Source organism: Littorina saxatilis, linkage group LG1 (genome assembly GCF_037325665.1).
Source record: "Littorina saxatilis isolate snail1 linkage group LG1, US_GU_Lsax_2.0, whole genome shotgun sequence".
In the NCBI taxonomy this organism is placed as follows: Eukaryota; Metazoa; Mollusca; class Gastropoda; order Littorinimorpha; family Littorinidae; genus Littorina; species Littorina saxatilis.
The window spans coordinates 51914003-51931892 of record NC_090245.1 but is presented as its reverse complement, the minus strand read 5'-3'; the positions used below and the strand labels follow the sequence as shown (position 1 = coordinate 51931892).

General features: G+C 43.3%; 1 protein-coding gene across 1 annotated transcript; it reads left to right on the top strand.

Moving 5' to 3' along the window:
• The first annotated feature begins 4016 nt into the window (after positions 1 to 4016).
• Positions 4017 to 13769, top strand: LOC138973399 (uncharacterized). Its single transcript, XM_070346116.1, has 5 exons — positions 4017 to 4180; positions 4645 to 5695; positions 6213 to 7057; positions 7575 to 7747; positions 12716 to 13769. The coding sequence occupies exons 2-5, from the start codon at positions 4716 to 4718 to the stop codon at positions 12914 to 12916; spliced, it is 2199 nt and encodes a 732-aa protein (XP_070202217.1). The 5' UTR covers positions 4017 to 4180; positions 4645 to 4715; the 3' UTR covers positions 12917 to 13769.
• The last annotated feature ends 4121 nt before the right edge of the window (positions 13770 to 17890 follow it).

Here is a 17890-nt window from a genome sequence, read left to right as displayed (position 1 = left end):
AATTTTTAAAAAATCAAAATGACTGGTATCGTAGATTCTTAGCAGAAGAAAAAACAATATCCAAACTTATCACAGGAAAAGAAACGTTAAACTTTCTTCCAACTTGTCTTCTGCTGAGAATAGCGCGCCAGTAATATGCATGGTGTTGTCAGGTAAGCTCGTCAAGTATTCACCGTTTTAACAGCACGCTCGTCAAAGAAGACCCCTCTTGTTTCAAATTTCTCAATAATTTATTTGGGCGGCGGTCACGTGAACCATCGCGCGTAAGAAACGACATGCTCACGACATGTGCGTGCCTGTGTGTGTGTGTGTGTGTGTTAACGCGCACGCTTGTTTGCGCGCACTGAGGTGCTTTCCTGTTTTCTCCGCTTCATTTCACTAAACAAACGAACGAACGAACGAACGCAACTGACTGGCCTTAACTAAATTTAGATTAATTCCACAGTCAGCGAGAAATCTGCACCCTCGCTGACCCTTATTCTAGGGGTCGAAGAAACTGCGTTTGAATGTCAGTCGACATCACGGTTTAATGAATTAATTTGTATTTGCTCCGGGAGGCATTACCGAAAACTAATGGCATCGGTGGCTAAGCGCGTCACGGCAAACTCTCCTTAAATTCTCCTTAACCTGCTTCTTCGCCTCTCCTTAAAATAGCAGCGACAGCACAAGAGGGACCAGTGGGGTGAGGTTGGGGTGGGCGGAGTAGGGGCTCCACCTACAGGCATGTACATCAGCTACATGACACCAGGTGGGGGTGGGGTAGGGGTGGGGGACTGCAGACAAGAGGAGAGCTCACCCACCCCCACCCTGCTTCATGTTTCTGTGGCTCGGTCGGTATAGAATAGGAACCATAATGATATAAAAAAAAATTATAACAGTGGGTTTGATTAAAAAAAAGTGTTTTCTTTTTATGGACTGCTTCATACTGCGAATCACTAAAACAAACAAACAAACAAACAAACAAACAAACAAGACGGAAAAACGGAGGTTACATTCTATGGAAAAGTTATCAACTACGCAACTATGTTTTGTTTTCTGTGTTTCTTTTTTGTGGTACTGAATTTGTCAACTTTGAAACGTCAGCAGTCTCCTTATTCAAGACCTTTTCACATAGTTAAACAAATAAAAGTCAACAACAACAACAACAATGACCACCTCGACTAATAAATGTTTTTGGACGGTCATAACAGTACCCAAAAACTACATTTAACACCCACATGCACACACAGACACACACACAGTGACACATTCACACACACACACACACACACACACACACACACACACACACACACACACACACACACACAGAGACAGACACACACTCTTAAACACACACATACACACACAAACACACACACACAAACACACACACAAACACACACACACACACACACACACGCGCGGAAAACGAAAAGCTAAACCAAAAATCATTTTGTGAAAAACACTTTTCAATTTCAACCATTTTTTGCAATGGTGCAAACCTTATAGATAATTGAACATTTTGCTATGTTTAGATTGGATGATTCATCATTGTTTTGAGGAATATTAGAGTAAACCGTAGCATTACTGTGCTAAGCGAATTCGCCATTCACAGACACAGAAGCTTTAAGTTTAAAGGTCCTTTTCTACATTTTTATACCGAAATCGCCATTTGACCATTAAAATGCAGAGTCTATTATCTACAATTATCAACAATACACCCCCTTTCGATCAGGAAAGACGAAGCCAGTGTAGCCGTTTGAAAATTCATTGTAGTATTCCAGCGTAGTACTCATAGTAGGATATCCTTATTTGGAAAATGCCAAGCGCAAAACTGTTGCTGCACTTGTTTGGGCGTGGCTATAAGCATAGTGACATGAATTTGATTGGTCAGTATTTTTAGGCAAAGCACATGTTCTCAGCAAACAGAAAACAAAATATTGGAAGCGTGAGTCACGCTACCCAAAAATAAAATCTTTTTTTACATATTTTTTTTCTATAACTTTTTTCCCCATGGCAGGTTCATTCATCATCTGACATAACTTTTTAGCGAAATCTAACCATAAGATTATTGAAAAAAAGCAAAAATGTAGACGACCACCTTTAGGCTAACACTGTTCAGTTTTGTGAGCGACAACAGTGTTAACTGCTTCCGTCAGCAAGATTGCACACAAGTACAACTGTGTATACAACTCTCCTGTGTTCACTTTCAAGTGAATAACTATCGTTCTGATATCATTTTAAAGTGAAGCTAAAGAAACCTGGTATCAGCACTGCTGTGCATCTCCTATGATCTCAATGGTATCAAGGCACGGGTCATAGCCCTTTGCCGCGACAAGGTTTGCCGATACCGGCACTTGTCTTGTCTAGACAGTGACGTCATTCATAGATGACGCCAATCATAAATGACGTTTGTCAAGGGAACTTATGCTTTCAAGTGTTGCTGCTTCCAGTGACAGGAAGGTATAGAGATGTAGAGGTTACATGCCGAGTCTCAGTGATTATCAAAAATAATGGTCGAAGTTAGCGGATCATGAAAAATGCGAGCTTCAGCGAGCTTTTTCATGACCGCGAACTGAGACCATTATTTTTGATAATCACTGAGACGAGGTATGTAACCTCTTTATCCCTCCTTTCTTCAGTTATTCAAAGAATAGAGGAGTTTTTGTGCGAAAGTTTGATCGAATCATATTCACCCAACCAGTCTACCTGCGCAGGCTATCGATTAATGCGCGGTTGTATAGTTCCGTGCAAATAATTCAATTTTGTTAACACTTCTTGTCAGTTTCCATGTTTTAAACTAAAATCAAGTACACAGTTATGTTGTCATTCTGCTGTGGCGGTAAAGGCAGATAGTGTGTGTTCTGTTCATGTTTTGGTATCGCTCAGAAAATGTTCTTTCCTCGAATGTGACTAGCAGACGAAGTTTTACACCCGTGTTCCAACGTTAAAAACTGTATGAAGTTAAGTTTTCTGGGGCAAAATAGTGTATGAAACTGCTGCATGTTCTTTAAGTTGATTAAATGTTTGCAATGGATTGCGTATGATCTGTTTATAAAATGAAATATTATTGAAAACTGACCGTCGGATTGCAGTCTTGTCGATGAAGCCGAAATCTGGAAGGGGAACTACTCGTGTCGCTAGACAAAGTATGAGAGTTACTTTTCCTTGGAATCTTGCTAGCGATAAACGATTGTGCACGGCAGATCTGAATTCAGAAAACAACCAAACTCATGGATTTTATATTGAGATTCATGTGTTCAAGCCTGTAGTTGCTGGTTTAAATGCGGTATGGTTGTATTGTTTGCTCCAGAAATGTATATTTTGTACTTTAGAGTGTTCTGAACTTTTGAGTCGCAAAAAGTAGATCCACAATGTGTACAGTCTCTACCCATGAGCTATCGAGGATTCAGGCCCGTTGTTGGGTAAGTGATTTTGGTTGTTGGGTAAGTTACCGAAAAATAACTAGCCCTACAAGTTTACAGAGAGAAAGAAGCAGAGGGGGGGATAATAATCATTGTATACACATCGTTACTCTTGTCGTTGTATACACAAATTACACAAACGTCATCTTGTGAGGGACCAAAAAATATTGAAACTCTCGGATGATTTTTTTGTGTGGTATCAACCTCGACCTACGGTCTCGGTTGATACCACAAAAAAATCCTCCTCGAGTTTCAATATTTTTCGGTCCCTCACTCGATGACTTTGTGTAATCTCTATATCGCACACTGTGCGAGTCAAAAGCAAATAATATTAACATCTGAGGCAGGATTTCGAGAGTGAGTTGGGGGTAGGTGCTAGGTGCAAACGAATGGTACACGTGAGTCGTAACGAGGAGACTCGGGTCGCAATAAGGAGAAACAGGTGCGGCCAATGGGAGGAGCTTATTTGGCCTGTTTCATCCACTTGAGAGAGAGAGAGCTAGAGAGAGTGAGTGTGGTAGGGGTAGGGGGTGGGCGGGTATGGCGATTTTTGCAGTACTGGCGAAGAGAAAAAAGATCGCATATATACATTACTTGCCATCCGATTTCGGCTAACAGACCGTGAAGTTTGTCTTGTCATCTTTCGATTGCTATATAAACCTGGTCAGTTTTAAATCAGCCATACTACGCATTACACACATTGAGAACTAGTTTGAAAGAACGTGAATTTAGTCCACACTCGACTACAAAGATAATTTGGAGATACATTTAAGGTAGGTGTTGTTGCTTCGAACAATTTAAAATTACAGTGAGTCCTTTTAAATGTTAGATACATCATTTCTTCACGCTTTGTCTCCTTTTCGTAGCTGTTTTATCCATCAATTTTGTCCATGTTTCGTTTCACTTAACTTGTGCGTGTGTGTTTCAAAAATATTTGTGTGTGTGGGATTTAGTTGTATTTGCTGTATTATTCTCTCGCTCTATCCTTTTTTGGGGGTGATCTTTTGTCTTGGTTTATCGCTTGTGGTCGAATTTCTACTATCACACTTTCTTTTTGCTATCTTCTGTACGCTTTGATACCTGTTACTTGTAACTTGTGTAGCGTGATACACCTCTGTGCGTTTATATTTGTGCGTGTGTGTGTGTGTGTGTGTGTGTGTGTGTGTGTGTGTGTGTGTGTGTGTGTGTGTTCGACCGTGCGTGCGTGTGTTTGACTGTTTCTTTGTTTCTTCACCAGACACAACAATAAAAGAAACCAACGCAGAGGGGAAACAAACCACGGCCGTTGAACAGCCATCCTTTCTTTGAATGGCCCCAAAGTCATCAATCTCTACCAGCCACGAAAACCTTATCCCGAAGAAACAAGCATCAAGGCCACTGAGCAAAAAGGCAGACCATGAGAACCTCATCGGCAGCAATGATGACTCCCACGACAACAACCCCATCGGCCTACTCCGACAGGTGTTGCTGTGTGCGGGGCTGCTGTCCAACGACGCGGGTCTGGTGTTCATGCAGCTGATCATGCTGCCCTGTCTGCAGAGCCTGGGTGTGCCCGTCTCCCTGGTCACCATCTCAGGATGCTTCTCTGGGTCCCTGGCGCTGCTCTCTCTGCCCCTCATAGGCTGGATCAGCGACGGCGGCGACACCCCCCATCGTCGCAAGAAGCCCGCGGTGGTCGCGTCTTCATCCCTCTTCATTTTGGCCTACGCGCTGATCATCGCCGGGTGTGGCGTGCACTTGTTCGCTGGGGGAAGGAGCTTTCGAGAAGGTTTGCGACTGTCCGCAAATAATAACGGCACTGTTTCTTTTCTCGCGGCTCCGGGCACGTGGAACGAATCAGCTTTTGGAGTCCGGTCTTTTGACGCGTCCACTCGAGCACTACCTGCTTCGATTTCCGCGAAAGACCAACCAGATCTAGACCTTCTCAAACAAGAAGCATTAGGGGCTACTCAAGTAGACCTAGTAGGCCTACAAACTCCAACTCCTTTGACAAGCACCAAAGCAGCCGTCACAGACGCCCAGGCCTCCACCGACTCCTGGTTGGCTGACCCTCTAGGACGAGGCATCCCTCTCGGAGGTCTCCTGGCCATCCTGGGCTTCGTGTGTATCGACATGGGAAACGACTTGGGCAACTCGTGCCTCAAGAGCTTCATGCTGTCCGCCACGGCCAAGCAGCAGCACGTGTCGTTGCTGGTGATCGGGGTCATGATGTCGGCTGTGGGCGGCTGCGTGGCCGCTTTGCTGGGACTTCTGAACATCGTTGGCTGGATCATGGGCGGTGCGGAACTGTGAGTATATTATATGATAGTTGTTTGGCTGGAAGTGGCCTTTTTTGCGTTTTTATTTGTGTTTTGCTGTTTTTAAGTTCGCCCGGGATGACAGTTCACAATTTGCAATTCTTCTCTGTCTCTGTCTCTCTCTCGTAAGGAGGGGGGGGGGGGGTGTGTTCGCTTTCATATTTAAACAAATTCTTGTACGCCTGTATATTACTGTACTAGTCTACCGCTCTGCGAGTGTGCGTATGAATATATACCCACTCTTTCCCTTCTCTCTATTTTTCATAATCTCTCTCTCTCTCTCTCTCTCTCTCTCTCTCTCTCTCTCTCTCTCTCTCTCTCTCTCTCTCTCTTTCTCTCTCTCTCGGACAGACAGGTTTGCAAGACGAAATCTTTTGAAATCCGCGAAACGCAACTGTTATCCTTTCCTGAGTGTCCAATGCACCTAACGTGTTTCCTCACGCGCAGGCAAGACTTTGATTTGAACAATGACTGAAAATAATCAAGAATGAATTGCTGCATGTTTCAGGGAAGCAGTTCCGACCAAAGCTCTACTGGAGAGCGCCTTTTTTGCGGCTTTGACCCTTGTCTGCATATCGGTCTCCATTCTCTCAGCGCCGCCTCGCCCATCGGAACAAGTGACGATAGTGACGCCATCGCCCACTGACCTCATCTTGACGAGGCAGGTCAGCTACAGTGCCGTTGACAACGACAACGGGACGGTCATCAACAGTCTGACGACGTCAACAATGGGCGAAGACACCTGCAAAAGGCCTTCCACACCAGAGGTGAACTCTGAAGATACTCTCTGCGGACCGTCTGATGAAACAAATTCGTCGTCGCCAGAAAACCAGTCCTTGGAAGAAGAACGTTCGGTTACATTCATGCTGCAGTCCATCCATGGGAGACCTGTTCTTAGCAGAAGTACCAGCATCATGAGCATCATGGCCTCAACTTCAACGGCTTGTGCGAAGGGGCAACAGAACAACAACAAATCCTCACAGAATGATATGGGGAGCACCAGTATTAACATTCAGGCTCACTTTGAGACGGGGGAAACTGAACAACAGTTCATTTCGGAAGACGCAGGACGTAAGTGTGGGTGCTGCAAGCCGCTGAGCAGCAAAACACGACGGCTTTTGCTTATCTGCATCTCCATGTTTTTCATGGCTGGTGCTTGGCAGTCGTTCAACACTTGTATCACAGATTACCTTGGCAAGGTCATTTACCACGGTGACCCGGAAGCGGACCCCGACAGCCTATCGTACGCCGCGTATCAACGGGGTTTGACAACTGGGTCTTTTGGCGTCCTCGTTCTGAACGTCGCTTACGTTATTACCAACTTGCTGCAAAAGAAACTCCTGACTGTTTTGGGTAAGGATTGTGGATCTTGGAATGGAATCCTTGTTGCTTGAATTTCGAACAAAATATTTCAGTAACGAGCCGAAGTACACATAAACGTCTTTTCAGTCGTATCTCAACGACCCCAGAAGCCATAGGTATCAGATTCAATTTCAATAGTCAGCCCTGAGTACCGTGACATTTATTTTTCTTTGGATCCTTTTCTACTGTATCTTCTGTAATAATTTTCTGTATCTTCACATATAACTGTTCTCTCTCTCTCTTTCTCTCTCTCTCTCTCTCTCTCTCTCTCTCTCTCTCTTTACAGTTTTGCTTTGACACTGTACAATTCCAGTATAAGTTCAATATCTGTGTGCAAAATCATAGGTCCAAAGGTCGAATGCCAGCTGGTGGTTTGTGAACTGCTGACGGGGCTGCTCTACCCACATTCAATAACACACACAAGATTAAAATTAACAGACCTTACATTTTTGATTGTTTTTACAGTTCCCAGTTAAAATAAAAATGGATTTTTCTCGACACAATACAGGTCCAAAGATTGAATACCTGGTGGTGTGCGGATTGCTGGCAGGGTTGCTCGTGACCTTACAGTTTACTGACAGCATGATCGTCTTCCTTCTCACGACTGTTCTCTTCGGCGCTTTCCGATCTGTCATGTACACAGTTCCGTATATGCTGGCCTGCGAAATTTGTCATGAAGAGGTGAATATCTGCCTGTCAGGCTGGCTGGCTGGCTGTCTGTCTATCTGGCTGGCTGGCTGGCTGGCTGGAATGCTGGCTCTCTCTCTCTCTTTTTTTCTCTCTCTCTCGTCTCTCGTCTCTCTCTCTCTCTTCGTTCTCTTTAGTTGGCTGGTTGGTCTGCTTCGCCTGCCTGTCTGTCTGTGCTGTTGTCTGCTTGCCGGCTTGTTTGCCTGTCTCTTGGTCTGCCTGCCTGCCTGCCTGCCTGCCTTTCTGTCTGTTTCTTTTTACATTTAGTCAAGTTTTGACTAAATGTTTTAACACAGAGGGGGAATCGAGACGAGGGTCGTGGTGTATGTGTGTGTGTGTGTGTGTGCGTGTGTGTGTCTGTCTGTGCGTGTGTGTGTGTAGAGCGATTCAGACCAAACTGCTGGACCGATCTTTATGAAATTTTACATAAGAGTTCCTGGGAATGATATCCCCGGACTTTTTTTCATTTTTTTGATAAATACTTTTGATGACGTCATATCCGGATTTTCGTGAAAGTTGAGGCGGCACTGTCACGCCCTCATTTTTCAACCAAATTGGTTCAAATTTTGGTCAAGCAATCTTCGACGAAGGCTGGACTTTGGGATTGCATTTCAGTTTGGTGGCTTAAAAATTAATTAATGACTTTGGTCATTAAAAATCGGAAAATTGTAAAAAAAATTTTTTTTTTTATAAAACGATCCAAATTTACGTTTATCTTATTCTCCATCATTTGCTGATTCCAAAAACATATAAATATGTTATATTCGGATTAAAAACAAGCTCTGAAAATTAAATATATAAAAATTATTATCAAAATTAAATTGTCGAAATCAATTTAAAAACAATTTCATCTTATTCCTTGTCGGTTCCTGATTCCAAAAACATTTAGATATGATATGTTTGGATTAAAAACACGCTCAGAAAGTTAAAACGAAGAGAGGTACAGAAAAGCATGCTATGCAGCACAGCGAAACCACTACCGCGCTGAACAGGCTCGTCAATTTCACTGCCTTTGCCATGAGCGGCGGACTGACGATGCTACGAGTATACGGTCTTGCTGAAAAAATGCATTGCGTTCAGTTTCATTCTGTGAGTTCCACAGCTACTTGACTAAATATTGTAATTTCGCCTTACGCGACTTGTTGTTATATTTAGTCAAGTTTTGACTAAATGTTTTAACATCGAGGGGGAATCGAGACGAGGGTCGTGGTGTATGTGCGTGTGTGTGTGCGTGTGTGTGTGTGTGTGTGTAGAGCGATTCAGACTAAACTACTGGGCCGATCTTTATGAAATTTGACATGAGAGTTCCTGGGTATGATATCCCCATACGTTTTTTTCATTTTTTCGATAAATACCTTTGATGACGTCATATCCGGCTTTTCGTAAAAGTTAAGGCGGCACTGTCACGCCCTCATTTTTCAACCAAATTGGTTGAAATTTTGGTCAAGTAATCTTCGACGAAGCCCGGGGTTCGGTATTGCATTTCAGCTTGGTGGCTTAAAAATTAATTAATGACTTTGGTCATTAAAAATCTGAAAATTGTAAAAAAAAATAAAAATTTATAAAACGATCCAAATTTACTTTTATCTTATTTTCCATCATTTGCTGATTCCAAAAACATATAAATATGTTATATTCGGATTAAAAACAAGCTCTGAAAATTAAATATATAAAAATTATTATCAAAATTAAATTGTCCAAATCAATTTAAAAACACTTTTTATCTTATTCCTTGTCGGTTCCTGATTCCAAAAACATATAGATATGATATGTTTGGATTAAAAACACGCTCAGAAAGTTAAAACAAAGAGAGGTACAGAAAAGCGTGCTATCCTTCTTAGCGCAACTACTACCCCGCTCTTCTTGTCAATTTCACTGCCTTTGCCATGAGCGGTGGACTGACGATGCTACGAGTATACGGTCTTGCTGAAAAATGGCAGCTACTTGACTAAATATTGTATTTTCGCCTTACGCGACTTGTTTTCTCTCTCTCTCGTCTCTCGTCTCTCTCTCTCTCTCTTCGTTCTCTTTGGTTGGCTGGTTGGTCTGCTTCGCCTGTCTATCTGTCTGTGCTGTTGTCTGCTTGCCGGCTTGTTTGCCTGTCTCTTGGTCTGCCTGCCTGCCTGCCTTTCTGTCTTGTTTCTTTTTACATTTAGTCAAGTTTTGACTAAATGTTTTAACACAGAGGGGGAATCGAGACGAGGGTCGTGGTGTATGTGTGTGTGCAGGGGCGGATCAGTTCATTTTAGGGGGGGGGTTTCCAAAAGTATATTGTGAAGATATGGGTGTGAAGGCGCGAAGCGCCGAGCCGACGGCGCGAAGCGCCTAGCTTGCTAGGGGGGTCCGGGGGTATGCCCCCCCGGAAAATTTTGGAAAAAAGGATGCAAAATGGTGCAATCTGGTGCATTCTGAGGAAGATCATTACCAGTTTCAGGCAGCAGATTATGTCACTGATTAATACCCCAAAAATTGAAACTCAACCAAAAAAAACACACAAAAATATTTTTATTTTTTGGCTGGGGGGGGGTTTCCAGAAACCCCAGAAACCCCCCCCTCGTCCGCCCCTGGTGTGTGTGTGTCTGTGTGTCTGTGTGTGTCTGTCTGTGCGTGTCTGTGTGTAGAGTGATTCAGACCAAACTACTGGACCGATCTTTATGAAATTTGACATGAGAGTTCCTGGGAATGATATCCCCGGACTTTTTTTCTTTTTTTCGATAAATACTTTTGATGACATAATATCCGGCTTTTTGTAAAAGTTGAGGCGGCACTGTCACACCCTCATTTTTCAATCAAATTGATTGAAATTTTGGCCAAGCAATCTTCGACGAAGGCCGGGGTTTGGTATTGCATTTCAGCTTGGTGGCTTAAAAATTAAATAATGACTTTGGTCATTAAAAATCTGAAAATTGTAATAAATTTTTTTTTATATAAAACGATCCAAATTTACGTTCATCTTATTCTACATCATTTCCTGATTCCAAAAACATATAAATATGTTATATTTGGATTAAAAACAAGCTCTGAAAATTAAAAAAATAAAAATTATGATCAAAATTAAATTTCCGAAATCGATTTAAAAACAATTTCATCTTATTCCTTGTCGGTTCCTGATTCCAAAAACATTTAGATATGATATGTTTGGATTAAAAACACGCTCAGAAAGTTAAAACGAAGAGAGGTACAGAAAAGCGTGCTATGCAGCACAGCGAAACCACTACCGCGCTGAACAGGCTCGTCAGTTTCACTCCGTTATGCACAAGCGGCGGACTACGGTCATTGTGAAAAAATGCAGTGCGTTCAGTTTCATTCTGCGAGTTCCACAGCTTGACTAAATGTAGTAATTTCGCCTTACGCGACTTGTTGTTACATTTAGTCAAGTTTTGACTAAATGTTTTAACGTAGGGGGGGAATCGAGACGAGGGTGTGGTGTATGTGTGTGTGTGTGCGTGTGTGTGTGTGTGTGTGTAGAGCGATTCAGACTAAACTACTGGGCCGATCTTTATGAAATTTGACATGAGAGTTCCTGGGTATGATATCCCCAGATGTTTTCTTCATTTTTTCGATAAATACCTTTGATGACGTCATATCCGGCTTTTTGTAAAAGTTGAGGCGGCACTGTCACACCCTCATTTTTCAATTAAATTGATTGAAATTTTGGCAAAGCAATTTTCGACAAAGGCCGGGATTTGGTATTGCATTTCAGCTTGGTGGCTTAAAAACTAATGAGTGAGTTTGGTCATTAAAAATCGGAAACTTGTAATTAAAATTATTTTTTTATTAAACGATCTAAAAACAATTTCATCTTATTCTTCGTCATTTTCTGATTCCAAAAACATATACATATGTTATATTTGGATTAAAAACAATCTCTGAAAATTAAAAATATAAAAATTATGATCAAAATTAAATTTCCGAAATCGATTTAAAAACTATTTCATCTTATTCCTTGTCGGTTCCTGATTCCAAAAACATATAGATATGATATGTTTGGATTAAAAACACGCTCAGAAAGTTAAAACGAAGAGAGGTACAGTAAAGCGTGCTATGAAGCACAGCGCAACCGCTGCCGCGCCAAACAGGCTCGTCACTTTCACTGCGTTTTGCACTCGCGGCGGACTACGTTCAGTTTCATTCTGAGAGTTCCACAGCTTGACTAAATGTAGTAATTTCGCCTTACGCGACTTATTTTTGCTATTCGAATTGATCTTTCTGTGCTGCTGTGCAGTCGACGTCTCGATGACGTTTAAACCCGAGGGGGGATTAATCAAAATTAAAGTTCCACTGTGAAATTTCACGACGATGACCCTGTTTACCGGCCGCATGCATGTCTCTCTCTCTCTGTCTCTGTCTCTGTCTCTCTCTCTGTCTCTCTCTTTGTCTCTCTCTTTGCCGATCTGTCACTCCCCCTCCTCCTCTCTCTGTCACTTCCTCTCTCTCTACCTATCTTTCTCTTTCACTCGTTATGTCTCTGTCTGTCTGTATGTCTGTCTGTGTCTGTGTCTGTCTCTACGGTCTGTCCGTCTCTCACTGTCTCTCTCTGTCTGTCTGTCTGTCTGTCTGTCTGTCTGTCTGTCTGTCTGTCTTTACCTATCTTTCTCTGTCTCTCTTTATGTCTCTGTCTCTCTGTAGCTGTCTGTCTCTCTGTCTGTCTCTCTCTCTCTGTCTCTCTATCAGTATGTCTGTCTGTCTGTCTCTCTCTCTCTGTCTCTCTCTCTCTGTCTGTCTCTCTCTCTCTGTCTGTCTCTCTCTCTCTCCGTCTTTCTCTCTCTCTCTCAGTCTGTCTCTCTGTCTCTCTGTCTCTCTCTCTCTCTCTGTCTCTCTCTCTCTTTCTCTCTCTCTCTCTCTCTCTCTCTCTCTCTCTCTTCACTGTCATCTGACACTCTCGATCTTCGTATCATATCCATAATCCATAATAGTTTACAATGATCTGACACACTCCTCTCTCTTCTGCTCTCATCGCAGAGCAAACCGCTGTGTGGAAAAAGCAGTGGGCCCAAGATGGGCACGACGATGGCGCTGGTGACCGGCATGCTGTCTTTGTCTATCATCATGGTGTCCTCCCTGACAGGGCCCCTTATCTACGTCACAGAGGACCCCGCCTCCCCCCTCTACTACACCGCCGTCTGCACCGCTGCTGCTGCAGTGGTCTTTGCCTTTATATAGCAAGACCCTGTTTTCTCAGAGGTTCTGTTCATAACCTCTGAAAATGTACCCCTATTTTAAGACTACCTCAATTTTCAGACTTGAATTTATCAGAGGTCTTATAATGGGGGTTCCACTGTATAACAATGCAGGGGTCGCGCAGACTTTGAAGGATTCGCTTAGGTTTGATGCTTAACAAGATCCGTTTTTCACAGCAATATGGCTCAAATGTATATTATGGCATCTGAAAAAATGCGCAACATTTGCCATTGAGCGCGAATACTAATAAAGCAGAATTGCTTCTTAAATGAGTTTTTTTGGTTAAAACACAGAAACAACTCAAAGAATAGCAAGCGCTCTTGATGTAAACAGAAGTATACTATATAAGAGCTTTGGAAAAGTTATGCAAAGTCAGCCTTAACACCAACACAAACAATGAATAAACGAGTGATTGTTCTTCTTCTATAGAATCAGTGGGAAAATTTTCACTGACGAACACAAGAACTTTGGCGTTGTGAGAGTAGAGTGATTCAATGACACCATTAAAAAGATATATTTATTATTACGTAAGCAGATAACACACGGTGCTCATGCTCGATTTCAGACCCAACAAGTAATATTAATTTGGCGAAGTCCACTTCGCGAAGTCTACTTCACGAAGCTCGCTCCACGAAGCTTTGGCACTGAATTTTCTGTTAAAAGACTTCAAAAAGTCAACTTCGGGTTCAGGACAGCCTTCACGAGTGGAGACAGCAGTCTCTAAAAGGAAAGTGATATTTTGTAGTGTTTGCGAATGAAGACAGGGGTCTCTGAAAGGAAAGTGTTCGAAAAACAATTTCCTCCGAGTGTGTATGTGTGTGTGTGTGTGTGTGTGTGTGTGTGTGTGTGTGTGTGGGGGGGGGGGGGTTGCATGTGTTTTAATGTGTGAATTTTGACCAAATTTGCAATGTGTATGCAAGTAATGGAGAAAATATATGTAGAAGAAAATATGCGACAAATAAAAATGTACTTTGCTGCTTGCCTTCCGAAATGAACGCGCTCGCGCACGCAGAGACTGAGTGTGTGTGTGTGTGTGTGTGTAAGAGAGAGAAAGAAATAAGCTTTCCCTTCTCTCTATTTTTCATATAATCTCTCTCTCTCTCTCTCTCTCTCTCTCTCTCTCTCTCTCTCTCTCTCTCTCTCTCTCTCTCTCTCTCTCTCTCTCTCTCTCTCTCTCTCTCTCTCTCTCTCTCTTATACATATATCGCAGCCCGCCAGACATAAAAATCATAAATTGTTCTAAAAAATATCACTGAAACACGAAATTGGCGTCTGCTGCCTGCATGGCGGGGTAAAAACGGTCATACACGTAAAAACCCACTAATGCTAAAACATGAGTGAATGTGGGAGTTTCAGCCCATGAACGAAGAAAAAGAAGAAGAAGAAGAAGAAGAGTTCAGGGAGTGGTGTACATGTATCGCAACATGATCTTAGTAACAGTTTCTGGGACAGGCTGATCTTTCTTAACCCAGTGTGGGATTTTCAGTGGGGCGACCACCCCCAACCCAGCGCGTCCCCGGGTGGCGGATAGGGGAACGGTCTTCAGATATGGAGATCAGCCGCTTGCGGCCGCGGACCAAACTGGCTCCGGGTGGGATCCCGGCAAATCCTCCCCCCTGTGCTCTCAGGGTAGGACGTACGGGCCATGAGCTAAGGGTGAGGTAACCCCGACAGAAAACCCCGAATGCTGAAGACGGAGGACCCGGGCCGCACGGCGCATTCTAACAAACCACGGGTACACGCACTTACGCAAATGATGACACAATCAACCAGCACAGATGGAAATGGCGCTCGCCCTTTGAGGACCCCCCAGGGTGGAGCAGCGTCGGGTCCCATGCCTCAAAGGGACCCAGCCCCAACTACTGGAGGTCCCTCCCGTCCGTCTTGTCACGCCAGGGGACGCGGGAGGAAAATACGGCAGTCGACAGGAGTTGGAGAAAACGACAACATTTATCACCAGTGCTGGACTGATTGTGTAACCTCTGCGAACGCCAAGAAGAAGAAGAAGTAACAGTTTACACCGGCAATATATTTACTCTCCTTTGCAACAGCAGCAGTAGCATTAACAACAACAACAACAACATCAACAACAACACTCGTACAATCAACAATAACTTAAGAACAGAAGTGTTAAAGAAGAATCATATATCAGTGTGTGTGTGTGTGTGTGCGTGTGTGTGTGTGTGTGTGTGTGTGTTCGGTGTGTGTGTGTGTGTGTGTGTGTGTATTTGTGTGTCTATCTGTCTGTCTGTCTGCCGTTGTGTGTGTGTGTGCGTGTGTGTGTGTATGTGTGTGTGTGTGTATTTGTGTGTCTATCTGTCTGTCTGTCTGCCGTTGTGTGTGTGTGTGTGTATATGTGTGTGTGTGTGTGTGTGTGTGTGTGTGTGTGTGTGTGTGTGTGTGTGTGTGTGTGTGTGTGTGTGTGTGTGTGTGTGAAACGTTGTGATTATTCTTTCAGGAATATTACTGCGATTCGTTTTCTTGGACAAATTTGACACCAAAATGACATTTTTAAAATGGTCCTTGACGGCTACTCAGACCACAATCCCTAGGTCTGCCTCATTTGGCCTTCCAACAGAGAGAAAAATCTGCCTAATTTATACCCTATTTTTGGGCAAGAATCCTCTCCTTCCAATCAAAACTTGAAGCTGTTATTTGTAACCACCCACGTCGGGTGCTTTGCGCATATTTCCACTTCAGTACATACGTAGCAGGGGCGGATCACATCATTTTTAGGGGGGGGGGGGGGTTCCAATTTTTTTGGTGGGACAATTCGACGACGCAAAGCGATTAGTTGAGGGCGTGAAGCGTTCGAACCTCCTTGGGGGGTCTGGGGGGACCCCCCCCCCCCCCGAACATTTTTGATAAAAACAAGAAAAATGGAGCAAACTATTGCAATCTGAGAAAGAGAAAATGTAAGTTTTACGCCCTCACGGCAAAGCCATTAGGGGCATGTTACACGGGAAAACCCGGCTTTGTATTGAAATTTGATTGCAATCTGAGCCAAGAAACTTCCCTTAATACATCTTCCAAAAATTAAATTTAAGAAGACAAATTTAGATCAAAACAAGGACAATTGACCGATCTGGTGTAACCTGAGCCAACAATTTATCCCACTACTTTCTGAAATCGCCACTTGGAAAAGAAAGGCCGGCTCCTAGGGGGTCTGGGGGCATGCCCCCCGGAAAAAAATTTGATAAAAATCAAGGAAAATGGAGCAATCTGGTGCAATGTGAGCAATAAGTTTTTCTTTAATTTCAATTTTTTTCTTCTCTTTTAACATTTTATTTTTTAGGCTAGGGGGGGGGGGGGGTCAGAAACCTGGGAACCCCCCTCCCCCCTGGATCCGCCCCTGCGTAGCATTACTACATACAACAGATTGCATGGAACATACTGTTTATAGAAAGCGGAACAGAGAGGGTCAGAGAGAGGGAGGGGGGGGAGAGAGAAACAGACAGATAGACAGACAAAGAGAGTGACAGGGAGAGAGAGAGAGAGAGAGAAAGAGAGAGAGAGAGACAGAGAGAAAGAGAGAGACAGAGAGAAAGAGAGAGACAGAGAGAAACAGAGACAGAGACAGAGACAGACAGAGACAGACAGCGGGAGAGAGATAGTGTGTGTCTGGTGTGTGTGTATGTGTGTGTGTGTATGTGTGTGTGTGGGTGTGTATGTGTGTGTGTGTGTATGTGTATGTGTGTGTGTGTGTGTATGTGTATGTGTATGTGTGTGTGTGTGTGTCCAGCCAGGCAATAGCTGGTACCCACGGCTCCTACACCCATGGGTAGCAATGTCGACTTCTGACAGGTCACTATTTCGCCATTGGTTTCAATTGCGAAAATAACGCAGAAACGTATTACAAAAGGCGATCTTGAACTTGAACTGTCTGGGACTACTTACAAACGATTTCATAAATCCTTATCATTAAAATGCATTTGACCGTCTGTCCACCACATTTTGGTCGTTTAAATCCCTCTCGGCGTTTCAAGGCCGACCTGGCTAAAAATGTGGCATGACACAGCCATTTCTGTGGAACCTTGTAGCCTATAGTACAAAGCAAATAGAATGTGGCATGACAGAGCCATTCCTTTGGAACATTTGTAGCCTAGTACAAAGCAAATTAAATGTGGCATGAACAGAGCCAACCCTGTGGAAAATGTGTAGCCTAGCAGAAAACAAACGCCGGAGTTATACGTAAGCGATGAACTAAGTGGTCTTTGTTGAGTCGCTAAACTAAGAACAGTCGCTCAGAACATTATAAGATGTTCGATGGGTTGTTGACAGACCAGCTTTTTTGTCGTCCGAGGGGGAGCATATCGTCTTTTGTTTCATATTTATTGACCAAGGCCGAAGGCCGCGGTCAATAAATATGAAACAAAAGTCGATATGCCCCCCGAGGACCGACAAAAAAAAGCTGGTCTGACAACAAACCACCAAACATCGTTTTTGTCATCATTTTGGTAGTGAGAAAATAAGATAACAATCAATACAAGGAGCCATGCTTTGAAACACGGGTACCGTGCTGATAACCACACGAGTTCCGTGCGGATAACCACTGGCAATCAAAGCTGGCGTGTGAAAGCAACTTTCTGTATTTTTGAGTTAATAAAATGTTGGGATGAATATGTCAGGTTTGAGGATGCACAGTTCTGTTTGTTCATCTCGGTATTCCACTCCCTCGGCTTTCAGTTGTGAGTATTAAGCTTAGTAATCGAATGTGGAAGCTACGTTGGGTCAAAGGTCATAGAAGATTTTCGTCGTGCAGCGAAGGAAAGAATCGCGATCTTGTTTCCGACTCGGTACCTCTTTGTTTTTCATTAGACCTGCCAATCTGCTAGCTCGGCTTTGTGAGATGTTTGCATATCTTGTTGCTATTTTCTTTGCTTTTATCATTATTTCTTATTTGTGCTTCGTTTATCGATACAACGTCTTGTGCACGGGTCAAAATGTGTGTGTCAG

Coding starts and splice junctions, on each gene's coding strand:
- LOC138973399 (XM_070346116.1), top strand. CDS start 4,716: ATGGCCCCAAAGTCATCAATCTCTACCAGCCACGAAAACCTTATCCCG. Junction 5,696..6,212: donor ATCATGGGCGGTGCGGAACT/GTGAGTATATTA, acceptor TGCATGTTTCAG/GGAAGCAGTTCCGACCAAAG. Junction 7,748..12,715: donor GCGAAATTTGTCATGAAGAG/GTGAATATCTGC, acceptor CTCTCATCGCAG/AGCAAACCGCTGTGTGGAAA.